Source organism: Nuphar pumila, chromosome 4 (assembly GCF_984573655.1).
Source record: "Nuphar pumila chromosome 4, dmNupPumi1.hap1.1, whole genome shotgun sequence".
Classification (NCBI taxonomy): domain Eukaryota; kingdom Viridiplantae; phylum Streptophyta; class Magnoliopsida; order Nymphaeales; family Nymphaeaceae; genus Nuphar; species Nuphar pumila.
The window spans coordinates 122,957,721-122,981,219 of record NC_143252.1 but is presented as its reverse complement, the minus strand read 5'-3'; the positions used below and the strand labels follow the sequence as shown (position 1 = coordinate 122,981,219).

The 23,499-nt window shown below is 34.7% G+C and overlaps 1 protein-coding gene across 5 annotated transcripts; it reads left to right on the top strand.

Annotated features, from left to right (window-relative positions):
- The first annotated feature begins 218 nt into the window (after positions 1–218).
- LOC149840878 (basic helix-loop-helix (bHLH) DNA-binding superfamily protein) lies at positions 219–22,286 on the top strand. Of its 5 annotated transcripts, none has more exons than XM_090003415.1 (6): positions 219–1,109; positions 4,427–4,785; positions 6,954–7,085; positions 7,671–7,736; positions 19,924–19,992; positions 21,715–22,286. In XM_090003415.1, exons 1-6 carry the CDS (start codon positions 647–649, stop codon positions 21,772–21,774), a joined length of 1,149 nt encoding a protein of 382 aa, XP_089859541.1. In that variant the 5' UTR covers positions 219–646; the 3' UTR covers positions 21,775–22,286. The 5 variants fall into 5 exon arrangements, with proteins under 5 accessions (XP_089859541.1, XP_089859540.1, XP_089859542.1 ...); XM_090003414.1 differs by lacking the exon at positions 21,715–22,286 and adding an exon at positions 20,552–21,632 and having other exon boundaries at positions 295–1,109; XM_090003416.1 differs by lacking the exon at positions 21,715–22,286 and adding an exon at positions 20,529–21,632 and having other exon boundaries at positions 295–1,109.
- Positions 22,287–23,499: the final 1,213 nt, after the last annotated feature.

Sequence of the window (23,499 nt, the reverse complement as noted above, 5' to 3'; positions counted from 1 at the left end):
GAGTTATGAGAGACCTTTGAAATTTATGCGGTCTTATTAGGTGGCTTTGCTTTCAATGGTTGGTTTCTTTTGGCCAGCTCGTACGGTAACGACCAAATTTAGAATGAAATTACATAAGTAACCCTTAGTTCGTGGTTAATTATTTGAAAAAAAAAAGCCCTGAGAGAAACAATTCCCATTATCAATCTGATGCTCATTCATTAGGAACCGTCAACAAATTTTTTTTTTATTTGGCCATAAACCTTTTGTTTATTATGTATATAGCTTAAGCAGATTATGTCATAGTTTCGGTTCTCTCGCTCTCTTCCCTTCGTTGAAAAAGCAAAGATCCACGAAAAGAAAACACAACCCCATTCTTTTTCTCTCTAGAGACCAACTTTCTCTCTCTAGAATCCATGGGGTTGCTCCAAAGCCCTCAAACAAGCAATTTTCTTCCCCTTCTCCTCCCTCTCCATTGATAAGCACACGCCAAAAACAGACTCTCTCTCTCTCTCTGAGCCATCTTCTCTTTCTAGAGTCCGTGCTGATTGCTGCGCAGCTCTATTGGTCACTCCCTGCCATTGAAAAAGCTTAGCAAGAACCCATCTCTATCTCTCTCTCTGTGTGTGTGTGTGTGTGTGTGTGAAGAGGAGGAGGCTGGGAGACCATGTATTCGAGCCAGTCGCAGATGTCGAGCGGCCTGATGCGGTACAAGTCCGCACCGAGCTCGTTCCTGGAGAGCCTTGTCAACGAAGCAGGTGAAGAATTCCATGCCGAGAATTTGATGGGGAGGTTCTTCTCCGGCGACTCCTCCTGCATGACCTCCGAGTCCAGCTGCCGGGTCACCGCCTCGCCGCCTGCTGCCACGCCGGATCTCAAAGAGGTGGAGGAGGACCCGAAGAAGGGCCAGCCGTATGGTGGTGGGAGCGGGTTCTGTGAGTCGCAGATTGTCTTTCAGGGTGGTGGTGGTGGTTGTGGTCGTGCTAGTGACGGTGGTGGTGGTGGGTTTTCCACCTTGGGCCATGTGGGTGTGGGGAATTTTGCAACGTCTAGTAGTAATTTCAAGGGCTCCCTCACAAGGCACAGTAGTTTTCCTGCTGGCTTCTTGTCCAATCTCCACCTGGAAAATGGTAAGGTCCTATCCCATCATTGTTTGATCCTTTTGGGAAATTAGCCTGTTTAGTTTGTTGGTGTTCTTGCTATTGTTGGGAATTGGGATTGCCATAGATGATAGATTTCCTTTCCCATCCTTTATTCTAAATTCCTGTGTGGTGGTTTTTCTGCTGTGTTGGGGATTGTTATAGATTTGCCCCTTCTTCTGGAATACTTGGTTGGTATTGCTTGGTGAATGAATTCCTTTTTTTTTTTTTTTGAGGGGGACCGGTTTTATTTTTTTGTAAAAAGAAGAAACTTCTCCTAGGCTTTGGCTTTTGAAGTCACGTTTACTATTCATTTGTTTCATTTAATTTTCCAATTTATAGAATATGATATTGGATAAAAATGATTGGAGGAAAAGGATTCATGTGGAAGACCCAAAATGAATTTCTTTTTTGGTTCATATCGCTGACCCCAATTGTTTTGGGATGAAGGCGTAGTTGTTGTTGTATAGAATATGATAAATGCATACTTTGGGGTTCAGAACCAGTTTGGTTCTGGTAATGACAAATTTATTATGTCTTCATTAAATAAAATACTGAATAAAACTCTTAATCTTTATCAATCTTCAGTTTTGAAATGTTTGAAATCATGACCTTTTTGTCATTTATTCTTATGGTTACTCTTTGTTAATGTCATTATTGAGAGGGGGTGAGTTTAGACCTGGATTACCAGGAAAATGGTGAGCTTTACGTTTGCGGACAAAGCTTGATATGGAGATTGGTTAATTGTTGTTTTTACCAGAAAATAGCATAACTTTGTTTTTGTGGGGAATCACAGTAAATGTGGGGTTAGGGTCGTCTGATATTCTTAATAAAGTCCATGAGTGTTGTCATTTATATAGAGTCTGGACTTTCTTAAATGACCATTATATCCATGTGTGACCAATGGGAAGACTAGTATTTGAATTTTAAATGACGGTTCTGACCTTGATCTAAATCAAATGACCAAAATACTCCTCTATGTGCCTGTCGAACGTATCAATAGTCCAATAATTTGATAAGCTGGGCCTGGGGATTTGGACATCTAGCAGTGAAATACATAGGTACAAGCAAAATTTCCTTTGGAGGCATGGAAATAGAAAATATGAAAATCAATGTGTCATGTGTGCCTCACGTGCTAAGCTTCCGAGTCCACTCGATGTGTGGGACCCCCTTCCATTTATCTTTCTCTGTCATAATCTCATTATGAATTTGTGGATCATCATTTATGGGTGCATGCATGTCTTTGTATGTGGATGCATGTACCTATTTATGTGCAGCTTGCCTTTATGACAAGGATGCCCTCTTTTACTAGAGGACATACATGGCCGTAAATAATACGAGAGGTGCTAAGACGGCATCACTTGTGCCTGTGGTGTTTGTGTTATGGTTCTGTTCGTAAAAATGACACACTAACCTGTCTTAGTGTTTGAATAAGGGTGCCTGTAGGGTTTGTTACTGCATTTAATGCTGTTGGGTGTCATTGGAATTAGTTTGATCTAGTAAAATAAGCATAAATATGTAATGTAGCTGTTTGTTTAACTTCAATATTACAGATGCATGATTTCATGTTTACGTTGTCATGGTTTACATATTTGATGATGATAGTCACATCTCTCTCTCTCTCTCTCTCTCTCTCTCTCTCTCTATATATATATATATATATATATATATATATATATATATATATTGAGTAGGGTGTATCGTTAAACACCCAAAATGTCCGACGCTAAATCAGACTAATTTGCTCAAACACAGTTTTTAGCAGCAGTCTAAAACTGCTAAAAACTCTGTTTTTGGAATTTTTTTGGACACGCAGCACTCAGCCGCCCATCCGACCTCGTCTGACGGTAGGCAAAGGCGTAGCTAGGGGGGGAAGGACTGGGCTGTAGCCCAGTCCTGCCTCCCGAAACAGTTAATTTTTTTTTTTAAAAGCCCAGTCCTAGCCCAGCCCTGATTCCATATGAAATAGATTTTTATCCATTTTTGTAGCCCAGCCCAGCCTTGACTGCAGCAAATAGTTTGATTCGTCCATATGAAATAGATTTTTATTAATAATTATAGCCATTTTTTATTTTATCTCAATTTTTTTTTCGGGGGCACTGCCCCCGAACCCCCATCTATCACACAATTTTTTTTTTTTGCTACACCCCTGTTTGCCCCCCCCCCCCTCACATGAATCCTAGCTACGCCACTGACGGTAGGGGCATCCAATTATATATATATATATATATATATATATATATGAGAACTAGAAATATGAGCATTTCCAACAAATTCTTTGCAAATCCAACCATGTGGATCTGCTTGGCATGGTGAATTTGCTAGGAATCAACCATTGGATTGTGTATTTTCACTGAAAAAATGTGATTTTTGAATGCTTGAATATTTATAAAGATTATGAGCCATTGATTTTAAAGCCTTAAAAAAATCCCATTTATGAATCAAAATTGGACGATTCAAGAGCGGGTTCTTATAAAACCAAGCATGCAGATCACATCTGTACAATTAGATTCAAGATAAAAGAACAAAAAATCTATGAAAATCGTTGTTCAAGCATTAGTTCTTATATTTCTAGTGACTCTCTCTCTCTCTCTCTCTCTATATATATATATATATATATATATATATATATATATATATATATATATGAGTGGCTTTTCTTATGGCACAGAAGATTGAAATGAAAAAAATCATTTAGGTAGTAAGACTTCTACAGACAAATTCATGGTTGAAATGTTCAAATGAAGTTTTGGTCTATCCATTAGTTCCTTAATCAAGATAATTTGGAAGTTTGTTGATGGATCCAACCCAGATGGGAGATTTCTGACAACCTAACTAGCCTGCCCTTTCGTAGATTTTTCTGCAAATTTGAAGTAGTTTCAGTATTCACCTCCAACTCTAAGAAAAGTTCAAAAGAATCTTTGCAATTTTGTAAAAGAGAAATGTATTAAAATCTCAAAAGAAGAAAGTTACATCCTGTTAATGTTTTTGCAATAATATAAAATAAATATGTTAAAAGTTCAATAAGGTGGAACAAAATGAGCTGTCAATTAAAAACTTTGTTGACATTGAATTTAAATAAAAAAAAATCAAAATGCAAAATTTTCTTGATATTTTCCAATATTTTGTGATCTTCTTGGGATGTTTCTAATACACATGCGTGCATGCCTTTGCCTGCACAGACTATGCTCCGGTGCTATTTGGGATGCATCACTTCCATATTTTTATATGAAAAACAATGTGTAGCTTTTGCATTTGCATGTAGGCAGATGGTGCTCACTCTCTCTCCTCTCCACATCTATTCACAGGGTATTCTTTGCCTGGTGGCATTGGAAGTTTTAGCTTGGAGAATTTCTCTAATGGACAGCATGGAGTGGCACAAAGGAGGTTGAAGTCTCAGTTGAGTTTCTCGAGGCAGGATTCTCAAAAAAGACTCATTTCTCAATTATCAGATATCAGCATGCCAGATGTTGGTGAAAGCATAACAGGCAACAGCAGCTCTGATGATGGAAGCTTAGGCTCTGGAAATGTAACTAAGTCTTACATGTCTGGTGGCTTTCCAATGGGCACATGGGATGATACACATCCAATTGTGTTTGGTTCTGCACCTAGGAAACATGCTAGAGATTTGAACGGGGATATTATTCATGGGCTTAGTGATCCACAGGTAACTTGTAGCTCCCTTTATGTATGTGTGGATTTTCTAATATGACTGCTGATGACATCTTTTCTGCAGATCTTTTGGCATGATGTCTGAATTGCCATTGATCCCAGTTTACCACCTTGTCTTGTAAATATTTTAAAAATAGTCTCTTTTTATTGCTTTATCAGTTCATTTAGCAGACTTGATTTGGTAGTGGAACCAATAATAAGTTATTTGATTAACTAGGAAACATTTAGATATTAAGGTTTTGTGGAAGTTGAGCCAGTCCAAGATGTGAAGTTTACAGGTTATCATCGCCCCAAAGTGATATCTTTTCAGTGCAATTGTTTAATCTAGGAGATGAATTCCCCTTTTTCTAATGCACTTTTCCAAAAATTGAAAGTGTGTTACAGAGTTTGCTTTACATCTTATTCTTATCCTTGGAAGGCCCTTGAGTTTAGCATTTAGCATTTAGCAGAGTAACATGCTTATTGGCATCATTATTTAGAATACTTTATGGCATATTTGCTGCTCTGTGTTTCTGGATAAGCATTATGGTTTCCTTTATATTTTGTTTAATGTAGTTTATGAATCTAAGGTTTTTTTTGGAAGTTTGAATACCTCATATGGACACAAGGAATTAATTCAGATAATTGAAGAGTTGGAAAATTTTGCCTAGATATTGAAAATTGACAACTGAGCCTCCAAGTGAACAAAAGCTATGATACTGGCACGACCTGAAATGTGAGCTCAAAAATATTTTGAAAAATAAGATGACACGGAATTTTTAATTTTTTAATTAGTTCTTTGATATTTGAATGTATAAAAATATATTTTATTGAAATATTATAGAAGCATTAAAAATTTGCTAAAAAATATTAAAATGATATCTGTATGTAATGTGTCTGACTTGTGTCATCCATGACATGCATGTTGAAAAGGTTTCAAAATATTCCTTATATTATAAAGTTTTGGTGCTTTATTGCTTCCCACCAAAAAGTGCTTTGAAAAAGTCTAGTCACATATCTGAGAGGTGAGATATTTCTTTGGTGGTTTAAATAGAGTCTTTGCTCTTTATCCTATACTTTGGAAACCCTTGGTTCATAAGGTGGCTTGTGGACATTGTTGTGCTTCGCATAAGAACGGATGTGACGTTTGGGCACACGCACGTGTGGGTGTGTGCGCAAGGGCGCCTGAGGTGCAATGTGGCGTTTTGATGGCACACTTTGCACTTCGCTTGCAACAACGCGAGGCATCAAGGTCCGCTTTGACCGCACCTTAACATTTGACCAAGCTGTCTTTGACTTTCTATTTTCTCGATTGGTTTGGCCGTTTGAAAGACTTTAAAAAGGCATTTATATGGTGTTTATGGGGCGTTGTGACTGTTGGACAGTTTTGGAGGTCCTTGACTATTGGTCAAAGGTGGGTGACCATTCGGGGTCATTTGTGTTCAAATTTCAAACCATTGGATTTATAGCCTTTAATTTCATTTATCATAAAAAACGTGTTGTCCTTTCAAAAGTCTATAAATCTCTTCATTTTCGTCTTTTGGCTCATCAATTTTTTTGTTTCTCAAGCTCTTTCTTTTTATTCTTTTACTCTCGTTTTGGCTTGTTAAGTTCATGTGTGGGAGAGGTCACCTGATCTTGCGAAGTAGTGATGCTCTTAATGTCCAAGCCTAGTTGTATCATGGAACTCGGTTGCAAACAAACCCTTTTCGCATCTTCGGAAATCCTGAAGTGGGGCGATTGAGGTTCTAAAGATAGTGATCTTAAGAACGTGTCTAGGCTTGGGATCTCGTTTTTCCGAAATCCTGTTTTTGGCCACCGTTTGTACCAACAATGCAATGTAGTGACATGTCACTGTGACATAGAAATGATTCAAAGGACTCTAGATTTTTTAAAAGCAAACTAGGTAAACTCTCCGGTTACCTTCAAAATTTGTTCCTTTAGTTATTATAGACATCAGGATGAAACTCAGAAGGTGTAAACAATTCTTCAAATTTCCCTTTCTGACCACCGTCAATCAGCTAGTCACACTTTCTAATTCTTAAGCATGTTGAGTGGTCGATTCATCATAAAAAATATTATTTTTTGGTACTAAATTTTGGCATACCCATTAATTTTGATTGCGCTGCAGTTCCATTACTTTTTTGCATCACTGGTGCATCATTATTTAAAGTTTTGTGTCAGTTTGGCCTGGCTAACGCATCACTGGACATGACTTCCATGGAGAAATTTCTACAAATTCAACAAGATTCAGTTCCATGCAAGATCCGTGCAAAGCGCGGTTGTGCCACCCATCCACGAAGCATTGCTGAGAGGGTTGGTTATAGTGTTTTATATATATTTTATGCACATACTATTATGAAGACATGCATTTGTTAGTATGCCCATATAGGGTTTAAAAGTTGGTGCTATTAAAGTCACGGAACTAGTGAGCTGGAAATCATGGGTTGAAGCTTTATTGACTCAATCTGGCCATATAGATTGTTCAACATGGTTTGTTTACTAAGGATCAAACCTTGATCATGCAATTTTATCTAAAAATATGATTTTTTGAGTTGTCAAGTTTTAGCGCATTTTGGGCCATTTATTTTTTAAGCCCTTAAAAACCTGCTTGCCTGTCACACTCACATGATCCAAAACTCTTTTTCTACTAAAAAAACTTGTAGATCACATCCATAAGGTCCAATTTAATATATATATATATATATATATATATATATATATATATATATATATATATATATATATATATATATATATGAAATGGGGGTGATTTATACTCAATAGTTCTGTGCCTTCAATAGCATCAAATATTATCTCATACGCATGTGTCCATGTGCATGTATGCATCTGTTTGTGTGCAGTGTGCATCAAATGTGAGCATTGCCCCTTTGTGTTTAGGAAAGAAGAACAAGGATAAGTGAAAAGCTGAGAAAGTTACAGGAGCTTGTTCCCAACATGGACAAGGTAACTTTTACGCTTCTGGCTTATGCATTTACTCACCTATACACAATCATTAAATTTTCCTTTTCTGGTCACCGTTGCATCATTCAATATCTTATCTATTTCCATCATTTGATAGCTTTCTTGTTCCTTTTATATCATCTTCAAGACCAGTCACTACATATACACAATAGACTAGAATGTTGGCTTCACAACTCAATCTTTTTCCCTTCCACCACTCAAGGAACCATCTCATAGAAACTATGATCAACATATTTGGTGGAATTTATAAGCCTGATATCTGAACCGGCACAAAAAGTCCTTAAGAACAGGACTCTGTGAGATGCAGGTTTGACAAATTCTGTGAGATGCTGGTTTCCTTGAATGGCAACTCAGTAAATTTTTCTCTTACACATAATAATAATGCCTTTATGCATGTCAACTGGCGATTAGATAATTGCATCTTCTTTTTTTCTCTTTGTACTTTATGCAATTGATTATTCCATTAAAACCTGAAGTACTTTGGTGGTTTGTGACAGAAAAACAATGGAAGTTCAAGATGCCTGTTACTGACCATAAAGTATATGAATGTAGATACAAGACAAAGAAGAAAGGCATTAATCAGTTTATTCAGGAAGTGATCACAGTAGGCCATGTTTACTTCCAAAATATAGGAAATATATTCAACTTTTCTTCTTGAAAAACCAGAAGGTTTTGCTAGAAATCTTAGAAAATTCTAGGCTTTGTATTTCTGGAATAGCATAAACCTCCTCAACTCAAAAGCGTACTGAGGCTGTATGGATATGTTTATTCATTAAATTTGGAAATAAAATCCAAGATTACATGGATTTATGGTGTTTATCACCTATTAAAAGTATCCTCATCTGGTTGTATCTCCATGGATAGAAGATTAAATAAACAGTTTGACATTATAGAAAAAGAACAAAAAGGATGGCAAATCACAAATTGTCTTTTATTTTGTATGCCACTATGTGCAAAATTTTACAGGAGTAGGAAATTTGCTTTGATTATGTAAAATAGTAATCCCACCTTTTCTTGTTTATAATTTTTAGGAAGTTGTCAGGACAATATGCTTTGAATCTGGACTGTTCTCCTGTGAAGAGGTAAAGTCAAGATAAGTTGGTTTTTCTAGCTTAGGATCCACTTCAAAGGAGGATCCAGATCCATGAAACCCAAATCTCGAAAAAGAACAATACTTTCACCCAAACGAAATTATAAGAAACTAGTAGAACCCTGTCCAAAGGACAGGCACTGACACGGAACTGTATATCAATGTTATATATATATATAATAGTTTTCGGTAACTAATTATTTGATTTCATTATATTTTTATATTATATTTATACTATTTTTAAGGAAGATATGAGAGAGGGAGTGCACCTAATAGTTTTAGGTAACTAATTATTTGATTTCATTATATTATATAACTTTAGCAAAATTTCAAATAATCAATAAAAAACAATCAGCAAAAGACGTGTATAGTAGAAAGGTAACGAAAGGGAAGTACACACATATATGTGTTAAATTAAGAATATAACATGTATATCAATTAAAAAAAATTAACAAATATGAGAGCGGCCAAGTCAAGGATATTCAAACACTTTTATTGTGTGCTTGGTAACCTTGGTGATTAGTGATTAATATGTCTGTTGTTTTTATCTCTTTTTTAACATAATATAGCATTATTATAATTTTCTTTATGTCCAAATAGGTAAAATTCCTATTCATAACTGTAGCCTATCTTTTTGCAAGAACCACTTCCCCAAAGGCCATAATTAGGCTATTTGAGTACCAACATAGCACTTAATGCATTAGGTCCGATCAGCTAATTAGATCAGACTTTGCAAGAATAGAATAGTATGCCCGGTGGTTTGTGATTAGGTTTGAACTGAGATCTAATTAAAATTCAGATTTTAATATAAAAATATACATAAAAATAAAAATTTAAATGGTCTTATATCATGATTTTAATTGAGACCAAAGCTGGTCTTGCGTCACTGATTTGAGTATATCCTTATTTGCTCTGGCATGTTTGAGATAAGAATAAGTAATGGCCTTCGAATAACAAGCAGTGGTAAGTTGCTATCCAAACATGAGGTAACTCAATAAGCAATTTTGTTAATTATTGATATGATATTGCATTAGCAGGATCAGTTGTAATTATATTGCACAACAATAACGTGCCTTTGCACATAAACACTCACTACCTGTTGTTGGGGCGTACAAAACTGACAACTGACAACGAACCTGTTAAATCATGTGCGCGCACAGGCTATATTGGACAGATGGCTGGTGGTTATAATCAAGTGCCCTGTTAATTGCTATATAATTGGTCGTTACATTTTTTTGTGGTTAATGATGATTGGATCCCATTACTGCTAGGAGTTGGATATAATTTAATCACATTACACAAAAGCAATTTGCCACTGCACCTTAGCGCCTTCCATCTTCTCAACATAGCTTGTGATTATACATAATCCTTCTCACTGCTGTGAGGGACCTCCCACCAAAAGCCACTCATGCTTGCTATAAAAAATATTTTTTTTAAAATTAAATAGCAGATATAACAGCAAACATACCCATGTAGTTGGAATGAGGCTTGATGACTGATATAACAGTATAATCATGATAAAATTCCATTATATAAATGTTAATATCAAAATATTATGATACTTTGGTCATTTAAAGTGTGACCAACATATCACTTTTTTTTCCACCGTGTTTTCAACAATCTTGCTAACTTGTCACAAGATAGTATCTATAAAACCTCAAAGCTATGCCGAATAGAATATCCCAGTTAAAGAGATTTTGATAGTAAGATTTAAAGTCAGAGCTCCCTCCATGTGACTTCAATTCACATGAAAGATCTTCTTTCATAATTTGTGCTCTCTCTCTCTCTCTCATGTAGCATCTAAAAAAAAGATGGACTGCAGTATGCAACAATCAAGATAAAATTTGGCATCACTCGGTCTGAACAAAAAGCTATCCTTTCATTTGGCAGAAAATCGGTGATAAGAGTACATGACCCAGACCCTACAAATGATCCACATCTGAATCATGATAGGTTATCTAATGGGCTGATTTTGACAAAATCTCTGAATAGTAACAGCATTCAAAAATCAACTTTCTTAATAGGATAACCCACTTTGATTGTGTCCCTTTCTTTTGATGACCTGTCTTAATTCAGACCTTGGTTATTCATTGGATCTGGGTCTTGAACCCTTAGCACTGATGTTTTGCCATATCAAAGGGTGGGAAGGCCCAATAGAGAAAGATTGTTCTCAAATCCACGTTTTATGATTTTGTTGGTCCTATTATGAGGTGAACCAGAAAAAAGGGAAAAAAAAGAATCATGAAATGAAAGATGCAAGGGGAAGCATCCACAACCAATAAAAGGACAGTTTAAAAAAGTACCAAATATCAATATGTCAGCCAAGCTTTAGTATTGATAGAACCTCGAAACCATGCAGTTCATCTTATGCAAATCTAGTCGTGGTCTTTAAGTTTTGGTCATATTATGAAGTGAACCAGGGAAAAAAATCATGAAATAAAAGATGCAAACAAAGTTATATTATGGGGTCAACCAGAAAAGAAAAGAATCATGAAATAAAAGATGCAAACAAAGTTGTGTGTATCTTAGAGTTTCACCCTTGAGTGGATGCCTCTAAACAACAAACCAGTCATGGCATCCTCCAGCTTGACTATCAAAAAGTATAAAAAAGAGTTCCGACCCCAAAGTTAAAGCTGGTAAACAACGCAAGTTTGTTGAAAAGATTGCTCAGTAACTACCTTTTATTCATGGGTTCTAATTTCACATTTCACCTACTAAAATCTACCATCTCACATGGATCCATTCTATTGACAATCTTATGCCTAAATTACTTCAAAAAAATATACAGCCTAAAACTTATTCAGAGACAGTTAAAAAAAATATACAGCCTAACACAATCTTGTTCAGAGACATAGAGAGGAGAAGAGAGTATGTAATAATTTTAGGTAACTAATTATTTGATTTCATTGTATTATATTATGTTCATACTACCTTTAAGGGAGATATATGTAGAGAGAGAGAGAGCATGAAACACTTGTTTTTTTTTTACCTACAGATATTTTGAAAAATTTTGTAATTACATTCCAAAAGAACATGGCATGAGTGTTATTTTAAAAAAGATTATAAAGAACATAAAATTTAGCATTGAATACCCCTGCATCTGCTTTTATTGTAAGAAAAAACTCAAAATACTCTTTAAGAAACTAAAGTAAACTAGGGAAATGAAATGGATCCAAGGCATATATATATATATATATATATATATACCTTGTATTGCTCGATAGGGGCATTTTGATCTTTTCGCTTGTACAATAAGTTGTTTATTAGAAACAACTTATTTTTATTTTCATTTTCTTTTTTTTATCCTTTTTCTATTCTTTCTTTTTGAGCATTGGGGCCCCCTTATGACCGTTGGGAGCTCCCCAACGACTCCAAGAGTGGGGAGCTCCCAATGACTCCCTTTCCTTTTTCTTGTATATATAGGGGTGTTCCCCCTTCATTTGTAATTTGTTCTCTCTCTCTCTCTCATTCTTAATAATATTTATCTTTTTGCCTTTTGGCATTATCCCTTTGCGGATTTATGTGTGTGCACTTAAAGTGTTGTGCTTGTATACTCTCTTTGTTTCTTGTCCATTGTTGGATTTGTAAGTGTTTTACACTTGATATTTGTATTTTTGCTTACTTAATTACATGGTATCTGAGTCATTTGGGTTCTCTTGATCTTGAAAATCTTTCTTGTGGTATTTAAAGATCGTGAGAAATGTACTATTACTCTGTTTGTCTCAATCTTTTTCTTATTGTTATGGAACATGAATCAAGAGTGAAGCTCTCCTTCTAGCTTAATGGATCAAACTACTTGATGTGGGCATCGACCATGAAAAATCACCTTAGAGGGAAGAAACTTTGGGGCTTTGTGATGGAAACCTCTCTTTAACTATCATTGAAGTTCACCAAAGTCGAAAAAGATATTGAAAAAGCTCTCATTGGACAGGATCGCGTTAAAGCCATTCATGATCATCAAATAAAGGTAGAAGATTGAGAAAGTAACTACACTAAGATTTTTGCGTAGTTTATGAACAATGTTGATATAAGAATTTGTGCCAACATTGTTAATTTTAGAAGAGCCAATGAAGCTTGGTTCTTGCTCAAGGGTATGTATACCCAAAAGAATCTTGCTAGTTTTTGTCAAGATAAAATTAGATCCACTAAGCAAGGGGACATGTGTGTCCGTGATTGCTTTAGTACTTTGTCCTCTCTTTGGGATGAATTAGCTCTTCTTGAGCCTAAATGAGTGGCTCCTGGAGATATTAAAATGAAAAGAGAGCAAATTGAAAAAGCGCATTTTTTTCAATTCCTTCATGTTCTAAGACCAGAATTTGAACAAGTGAGGGCATCTTTTCTTCAAATGAGCAAGGCTATGCCTATTAAAGATGCTCTTGCCGAAGTATGCCAAGAAGAAACTCGTATTTGCATGACTCATAAGAATAATGATATTTTGACCATTACTAGGCCGTGTTATGTAAAAACGTATAGGCCACCTCATAGAAGCAAGGCTATGCCTATTGAAGATGCTCTTGCCGAAGTATGCCAAGAAGAAACTCGTATTGACATGACTCAAAAGAATAATGATATTTTGACCGTTATTAGGCCGGGTTCCAATGTAAAAACATATAGGGCACCTCACTTTGCAAAAACTAATAACTATGAAAATAGACCTAACTATAATAGTGGTTATAGGAAGGGTGCCACTTGCCATTATTGTAATGAACTGGGACATATTAGACTGGTATGTCCTAAGCTTAAAGGTAAAGTTGCTTCTGTTGGTGAAATCACACCTAAGAAAGAAGAAACAAGCAAAAATGAAAGAAATATTAAAGATACGCTTAATCAAAACTTCTCAAATCATCTTTAACTTTGGGTGTCGCCATTGCATCATCCTCGTCTCCTCCAAGTATGTGGATTCTTGACTCAAATGCCTCCTTTTATATGGCACCTCATAAGAATGTTCTTTTTAAAGTTTATTCTAATCCTTCCTCATCTTATGTTTCAACGGCCGCTGAAATTTCTTTGAAAATAGAAAGTATTGAAACACTTTATTCAAAACATTCTAAAAAAAATTTAGTTCAAAAAATAAGGGTGGTTTCGAAAATAAATTTAAATCTCTTTTTCGTCTCTCAAATTTTCGTTCATGGTTGCAAAGTGTCTTTATCACCTAAAGATTGCATCGTGCATGATCTCAAGTCAGGGAAGTTGATTATGCAAGGCCATAGGAGAGACAATCTTTATTTTATGGATTTTTTGTCTTTTCCACCCAAGTCATTTTGTAATTTTGTAAATGTCAAAAGTATTGATGTTTGACATAAGAGACTTGGTCACCCTAGCTTTTGAAAGATGTCTCTCTTTTCTCTTTTTTGGAAAATACATGTAATAAAAAAGACATAGTTTGTAAATATTGCATTTTTATAAAAATAAAAGCAATTTCCTTTTTCCAAAGGACTTTTGTGTCTTCACGGCCATTTGAATTAGTAGATTCAAATGTATGGGGTCTCTTACCTATCATATCAAAAGGAGGTTACTCATATTATGTGATTTTTGTTGATGATTTCACTAGGTACACATGGATTTATTTTCTAAATCATAAATCTGACGTGTTCTCTTTTTTTAAAGAATTTCATATAATGATTAAAAATCAATTCTTAAGCAATCTTTCTATTCTAAGATCAGATTCAGAAGGAGAATATATGTCTAATGATTTTCAAAGCTACTTAAAAAAAATGAAATTTGTCATCAAAGGTCTTGTCCTAGAACTCCGCAACAAAATGGGTTAAACGGAAAGAAAAGATAGACATATAATAGAAACCACTAGGACTCTTTTAATTTTCAAGAATATTCCAGAATTTTTTTGGGCCGAAGCCATTCTAACTTTAACTTAATTAATAGAACTTCTTCAATTTCATTAAAAAATGTTTCTCTATTTGAAAAACTTTTTAAAATGACTTCGAATTTTAAAAGACTATGAATCTTTGGTTGTAGGTGTTATGTTCTTACCCATAATAATGATAAACTTTCTCCAAAAGCCATTGAGTGTGTGTTTTTGAGCTATAGAGACAATAAAAAAGGACACTGATGTTTTGACCCAATAAATAACAAACTTTATATTTCAAAGGATGTTACTTTTCTTGAAAATGAAAATGAGTTTGAGAGTAACGAATCAAGAGAAAACATTGATTATTCATTTCTATTTGATTTATTACCAAGAAATGATAAGTCTAACTCTATTGAGGTTTTTGAATCTTTTGACAATGGTTCTAATAATGAACATTCTCTTGATGATAAGGATAGTAATCAACATGAGAATTTGAATGAACATATATCAAGTCCTACACATGTGTATACTAGATGGGGAGAAGTTTATCATGTTAAAATGTAAACATATAATATATATATATATATTATATATAATAATAAAACAATAATATAATATTTATTTATTTTATTCTTCTTTTTTCCTTTTTTATTATTTTCCTTTTTGTAGTTCAAATTGAACTACATAGTCAAGATCTCTTTAGATATTGACTAAACCCATAGTCATTGGACCTAGTCCAACGGCTAGAAATAGACTCGTTGGACTAGGTCCAAGGACTCTATTGAAAGAGCTCTTCCAAACCCTCTTCCTTCTTGTATAAATAGAGGTGAACCCCTCCTTTGTAAAGTATCATTTTGAATGCTTCTTAAGCATTTTTATTATCAATAAATGTTTATTTATTTCTTGTGTTCTTCCTTTTATACCCTTTTATGGGTTTGCTTGAAGTGTCTTTATAGACATTCTCTTTGTGGATTCAAGTGCATTTGTGGAAGACCACTATTTCATTACATGGTATCAGAGCCGCGGAGATCGTAGATCTTGAAGTGCTTCTACCTCGATTTTTGTGCCTCGGTTGCAAAAGGTGTTTCATCACCTTGTTCTTGGCTCAAGAAGATTTGTTTGAAGAAAGGAAGACTTGCCCTACAAAGATTTATTTCTTTCCTCTCTCTTACTCTCTTATCTACTCTTTTTTTCTCTCCCTCTTCTCTTATCTACCTTTTTCTTAACATTGTACAAGATGGATGCCAATGATAAGATCACCATCATACCCATGAAACTAAATGACACCAATTATGATGTAATGTGTGTTTCGATTATGAAGCACTACATTTGAAGAAAATGATTATGGGGTATAGTGGATGGTTTTGATTCAGTACCTAAACTATCTCTTACCAAGAAAGAGGGTGATAAAGAGGTTCCTTTAACGAAAGAGGAGAAAAGCAAGGCATTAGTCACTTAAAAAAAGAAATGGAAAGTGGAGGATAGGGCATTAAAAAATTATGTCATGGCTAATTAATAGCGTAGACATTAAAAAATGCTCTAGTCTTGCTAAGTTTGAGCATGCCGATAAGGCTTGGGAATACCTTAAAGATATTACACATGTGTGCAATTTGCAAGATAAAGTTCGGACAATGTCTCAAAAAGACAAAACTATTCAAGAATATTATAATGAGTTGTCCGAATTTTGGGAAGAGTTGGCTCTTCTTGAGACCAAATAGTATTGTGTCAAAGATATCGAGTTTCACCAAAAGCAACTCGATATGGAACACTTCTATCAGTTTGTGAATAGTCTAAGACCGAAGTTTGAGTCCACCAAATTGGCCTTTTTATATCGTGAAAAAAATTCTTTTATTGTTGATATTATAGAAGAGCTCATTATAGAGGAAAATAGACTTAGAAAAAGTAATCCAAAAGTTGATGATGACTCAGTTCTAGATGTGTCTAGACCAAGAACTTATACTCTACTTACAAGCTGCCTCATTTTAGAAGGCAAAATGGTAACTTTGACAAAAGAAAAGTCATTTGTCATCATTGTCATGAACCAGAGCACTATAGGTCTCAATGTCTGAAGGTAAAAAGAATAGAAGAAAAAAGAGTTGCATCTGTTGAATCTGAGTCAAAAGATCAAGATGCACCTGTATCTATGGCTCAATTGATGAAAATTCTTCAACCTCTTCTCAAAGGGGTATCCTCCTCAACTGAAGCCTCAATTGGAGCAGCTATTGCATCTTTATCTCGTCCAGTTAACTTTCTTTGGCTTTTAGATTCTGGTGCTTCTTTTCATATGACCCCAAATGTCAATAGTTTATCTGAATGCTTTAAAAATAACTCTAAGTGTGTCAAAAGTTTTTAGAGCCGATGGCACATCTCTTGAAATAAAAGGAATATGATGTTTTGAAAATTTTCAAAAATCTAAAAAAAAAATGATCTCAGAAGTTAGATATATCCCTAAACTAAATTTGAATCTCTTATCTGTTTCACAAATATCCGACTATGAATGTAATATTTCCTTCTCTTCTCATGGTTGTTGGGTACAAAATCGCTAGTCAAGGAAGCTAATTGGGGAAGGCCATAGAGAAGGATGACTCCATTACATAGACTTTTTGGAATTGCTCAAGAATGCATTTTGTTATAATGTTCAGAAATTGGAATTGGATTTATGGTACAAAAGACTTGACCATCCTCATATGTCTAAAATTCAATATTTTATTTTTTTAGGAGATTCACTAATTTTCTATAGGTGCAAGAAACAACAAAAGGTATCTCTATCATCAACTGAAGCCGAATATCGTGCCATGGCTACAACAACAATGGAGATTGTATGACTTAAAAGTCTTTTCAGTGATATGGGTATCATCATCTCAAATCCATCAAAGATGTGTGTGACAATAAAAGTGCAATCTATATTGCAAGCAATCATTACCTTCCATGAACGCACCAAATATATTGAGATGAATTGCCATTATGTTCGTGATGAATATTTAAGAAGAACTATTAGTTTGCTATGTCACCTCAGAGTATCACTTGGCCGAGTTTTTCACCAAAGCTCTTTCTACTCCTCGTTTTCTCTTTTTTCTTAGCAAACTTTCAGTTCTTTCCCCGTAAAGTTTGAGGGGGAGTGTTATATATATATATATATATATATATATATATATATATATATATATATATATATATATATATAATTCCTTGTATTGCTCGATAGGGGCATTTTGGTCTTTTCACTTGTTCAATAAGTTGTTTATTAGAAACAACTTATTTTCCTTTTTTTATCCTTTTTTTATTCTTTCTTTTTGAGCATTGGGGACCCCACCATTGGAGTCGTTGGGCCCCCCTATGACCGTTGGGAGCTCCCCAATGACTCCAAGAGTGGGGAGCTCCCAATGGCTCCCTCTCCTTTTTCTTGTATATATATAGGGGTGTTCCCCCTTCAATTGTAAGTAGTTCTCTCTCTCATTCTCAATAATATTTATCTTTTTGCCTTTTGGCATTATCCCTTTTTGGATTTATGTGTATGCACTTAAAGTGCAGGTATACTTTCTTTGTTTCTTGTCTGTTGTTGGACTTGTAAGTGTTCTACACTCGATATTTTTATTTTTGCTTCATTATAGTAATACCTTTTTTTAGGCTCTAGGGTCTATTTAGCTTTGGTGCCAAAAAGCTTGGTATTTTGTCCAAGAGGGTCCCCTTTTAAGGTGTCTTTGGTGATCTAAGAGGATTCCCTTAGAAAGCTGGCCGCACTTCCGCACGGTCTTCCCAATTTGATGCCTCAATTTGTATAAGCTTCTGATCTGCTAGATTTTGATAGAGATAAGGAATTTTTATGAGTATTAATCCTGAATGGCCGGTACACATTTATCTAGCCAGACGTGCTTCTAAACATGTCAAACATGGATAAGTATCTGCTTGGAGTGTGTTTTTTAAACATCCGGATTAAAAAGACTTTGCCTTATAGGGGCTGGACAAAAAATATCCTTGCCATCAGAACCATGTGTTGGATGGCAAACAACCTTGCCGTCCATATGGTAACCCTCGGTTGGACTGCAAACAGCGTTGCTTCTGGGTGTTAATCTCTTGTTGTCAAACATTTTTTGGGTTAGGTGGTAACCATATGCTAGATGGCAGACAACTTTTGTAACACTTGTAAATTTTATCAGCTAAATATACTTGAATTTCATAGTCAAAATTTGGTACAAGGATATTCTTATTGCTTTTATTTTTATTTTTATTTTTATTTGGATCTTGGATATCCTATTCAGATCTTCGATATCGGATTCCTAATACCCTATCCGAATTTTCGATATTGGATCCCGAACATCTTAATTGGATATCTAATAGTAGATTTCAGTTAATGGTTCGGATCCTTAATATCTGATCATCGATATCGTGGTTAGATTTGATATTCGATCCAAAGCATATTATGTGGATCCATGAATTTTTAATTGGATCTTGAATGAGAAAAATCTTATATGGAATCCATAGCATTGTATTTGGATCCATAATAGTCTACCGGATGTTTGGATCCACATTACTTTATTTGGATCTTGGACATTGAAAATTTCGATGTTTTAATGTAGATTTTATATCGAAAGTGTAGGGATCCAATTAAAATTTTGTATTTTGATCTGTGGTGATTTATTGGGATCCATACCGAAAGTTTTTTAATCCTTGTAATTTAATATTAAAAAGGTTCGGATCCTTGGATGAAATCGGATAACCCAAATTGGGACCCAAAACATAATGGATCGCGGGTCACCGTGTAGGAGAGTACAGGGGGGACCAACGGGAGCTCCCAATGGTCAGAAATATGACTGTTGGGTGCTCCCAACGACTCTATTGGGAGATCCCAATGGTCCCCCTCTACTCCTTAAGTTGTATATACAGGGGTTTGTTCACCCCTATTCTTTAATGCTTGGTGCTTAAGCATTTGTTCAATAAAGAGATTATTTTTATATCTTGTGTTCTCTTAAGCCTTTGTTGGCTCTTTGTATTGTCCCATAATGGACTTGTGCTTGTGCGCATTGTGTTTGTGCTATTGTATGCCCTTCGTGGTACTTCCGCTTACTTCATTACACCTCCCCCTTCTCTTTGGGTGCCTTTTATCAACATGATCATGTATTCATTCATGAGATTAATTACTGTTATTAAAGTTCTGGAGTATTACCTCTTATTACATAGACTTACCAATAGCACCTTTGTATTCTGTCTTTTAGTTATGATCACACTATTTATGGTGGCCTTTTCCCTAATTTAACTGTATTACTCTATTGCAGCAAACAAACACAGCAGACATGTTAGATTTGGCTGTTCAATACATCAAAATACTTCAGAATGATCTTCAGGTGAGTGTATGCATCTTCATTTTATGTGGTTCATTATGATAAAATATCTCTTGCAAATGAGTGTGTTAAGATGAATCCGAGGAGCACACCATTCCTTGAGCCCATGAATAGTAGATGATGCAAGATTTATCATACATAAGTCCACACTCAAAGGGCCAATCGGTAGCTGAGTTTGTTGAGAATCAGAAAAACTTGGTTGTGTGAGAAGCCTCGGAATTGTAGACATGGGGAAAGTGGTTCACATCTTACTATGTAGGCTCTATTATCTGTCAAAGAGTGGTACATAATATGACGATTCTCACTTTGGAGTGTTAAATTGATTCTATGTACAAGATTGAAGTTTGACGAGATCTACTTGACCAATGTCTACTGACTTGTTAGAAATTTTATTTTGTTGAGCTTTTTTTTTAGTATATATCTATGAAAAGTGGTACATATTTTAACCTGAATAGAACTTATGTCCATCATGTCTTGCTGGCAGTTATACAAAATTAGTATTGTTTGTGAAATTAACACAAAATTAAAAGGGATTTTAGGAGAAAATTTTGTAACTGTGCAGGTGGCAAGAAACAGTTGTCAAGGCTTGTTAGATTCATTGTTGGTTTAGGGAATCATTTTATTTTACAAATATTGAGGCTCAACAGGATTTTCTAATGACTTTGTCAATGTTGTGAAAAGCAAATTGTAACATGCATCAGGAAGGTCGAAGATGAGGATTTGTTGTACATTGTATTTAATGACAATAACCATATTTCAGGCCAATCTGCCATAAGAATTACCTTATCGTTTATCAATAAATGAACAAAAGTTCAAGACATTAATAAACTGCATAAACATGTAAATAAATCATTAACAATTAAGTAGAGAAGTATAATTAGTTTTAGGAACTACAATACATAAAATGATGGCAAACAAGTTCCCTGTTCCTTATTGATTGATTTTACAATCACAATGAAATTTAAAATGAAAAAAATGCTTATTCTAGAAAGATTTCCTTTCTTTCTTGTCTGGTCCTACATATTCATTATCGCAAGTTAGAAAGATGGTTCAATTTTTTTGCCTGGTTTACATATACGGACAACAGCAAATTAACAGTCTTATTTGGTTAAAATGTGTAGTCACTTTATTGTGGTTCTGGGTTTTGAAAGAATGATATGAACAGAAAATTTGAATTTTGAAGACATTTTTATTTGTAACTCAGAGCTAGAGGTCTTAGCAATATAGTTATTCACTGGTATTGTTTTCATGCATTTTCTTAGAAATTTTAAAGTAATCATACGTGTTTAACGTATGTTCTCGCTTCATGGTTTTTGGAATTAGTTAGCAAGAAGTGCACTGACTTCATAGGTTGAATCTCAGAGTCAGTTTGTGCGTAGTGATTTTACTTATCAGTATAGGACTGAGACTTGACAAGGACTCGTGATATCAATTGTTTGACATTCTATGACTGAAATAAGTAAATTGCTAATTAATTAATGATGACACAGTCCTGTGCTTTGGCTCATACTCCCCCGCAAGTGGATCCTGCTCTAATTTCTCCAAATAAATAAAATACATGTATTATGATACGAAAGCTTCTTATTTCATATCTTTTCTTTGAGCTGTACCCATAGTAGCTAAAGTGTGCATGCTCAACTTGATGAATGTACAAAATGATGATATACATAGTGTTATTCTAAGCACACTTGCATCATTTTAAGTACAACTTCTTGATGATTGTAGAAACTCACGCAAGAATGTGCCAATTGCACTTGCTCAAGCAAGCCAGAAACAAAGTCATAGTAGAAACAACATGAAAAAGTAAATTCAAGCTCAGTTTTTTACTGTAAACAAGGTTGAAGTTGGATAAGGTGAAGATTGTCACGGGCATGAGACATGTATTTGAAGCATTGGTAATTGACTTCGCATGTGTACATACATGGATCTGATCTTGCTTCCTGATTCTGAAGGTCTAAGAATTTTGGCTTCCACAACAAATTATTGGTCATGTGCTCCCACAAATGCATCCCTGCACAAAGCAGGCCTTGTTTTATAACCATATCTATTTAGAGATTTCATCAGTAATGATCTTATCATCTGAGTTGTGAGTGGGTTCTAATTGGTGGTCATTATGAAACAAACTTGCTCTTGTCCATTCTGGATAAGTAGGCAAAAGCAATTTATTTTGGAGTTATTTCAAAAGTTCCCTATTGTTTTTCATCGTTGTACCTGTGTGTGTGTTTGTGTGGAGAGAGAGAGCATAAAAATGAAATTTATTGCAGTTTGGATAATGAACCTTGATAGTTAGAACGCCACTTAGTACTTGCTTCTTTTCCTGTCAGTTTTTTATCTTATATATATACATATATATATATACATATATATATATATATATATAGAGAGAGAGAGAGAGAGAGAGAGAGAGAGAGATGGTCCTTACACCTTTTACTTAGGACCTTCCACAAATGGTACCTTCAAGTACTTTTTGCTCAATTTGTACCATTAGATATGTTTATCATTATTTACTCCATAGAGAACATGTATTTGATTAAGATTTTCTATGCTTATACGTATATTTTGAAAAGCTAAAAAAAAATCAATGGTTGATATTATACTTAAATTCGATTATAAATTTTTTTTTTATTTAAATCAATTTGAAAGAAAGCTTGTTTTTTAGTGAATAAGTTATGATAAATACATCTAATGGTTCATATCAACTTTGATTTTTGGAAGGTTCTAACAATAAAGAAAGACCATTACCCTTTTCATATATATATATGTGTGTGTGTGTGTGTGTGTGTGTGTGTGTGGTAGCTGCCTACCACTTGCGCAATATAGCGGTCGTCCATGCATGAGTTGTAAAGACAACATTTAGCAGGTGTCCGCTGACCGCTACTAAAGACCAAAAGGGCTTTAGCAGCAGTCAGCTAAAGACCTGGGCAGAAAACAAATGCTAAGCGGACATGTGTCCACTTGTGTCTCATTGAGAAGGTGATAGTCTGCTACCACTTTATATATATATATATACATATATGGCAATTGTGTTGTTGTTATTATTGCAAAACTTTACTTTTGCAAGTCAAACTGACATTTGAAAAAGATTTTAAAAATAATTCGCCTCCGTTTTAAAATGCAGGATAATTTTGAAGAATGAGACTCGCTTGTCGGTACGAGGTTCAACCGTTCTTAGCACCATGACCAGGGTTGAACCAATGATCAATCTGGTGTTTTGCTTTACTCAATTTGTCTAAATCGATATTCTAGTCCTAAATGCACAAAGAATCAGACATGTGCTATGAATTTCAAAAAATATATATTGAAAAATATGATGTTTGCTTGGAATACTTGGAAATTCTTGGAAGAAGGAGATACTTTGAAAATCGTGAATTGCATTTGAAAAATATTTCTGAAGAAAAGAAAAATCGATTTCTGCAAAATTTTGATGCTTTGAGAAAATCTATTTCTGAGAAAATTCAAAAACTTTAAGAAAATTGTTTTTTATGAGATAGGATTTTGAATTGATCAAAA

Coding starts and splice junctions, on each gene's coding strand:
- LOC149840878 (XM_090003415.1), top strand. CDS start 647: ATGTATTCGAGCCAGTCGCAGATGTCGAGCGGCCTGATGCGGTACAAG. Junction 7,086..7,670: donor CACGAAGCATTGCTGAGAGG/GTTGGTTATAGT, acceptor CTTTGTGTTTAG/GAAAGAAGAACAAGGATAAG. Junction 7,737..19,923: donor TTGTTCCCAACATGGACAAG/GTAACTTTTACG, acceptor ACTCTATTGCAG/CAAACAAACACAGCAGACAT.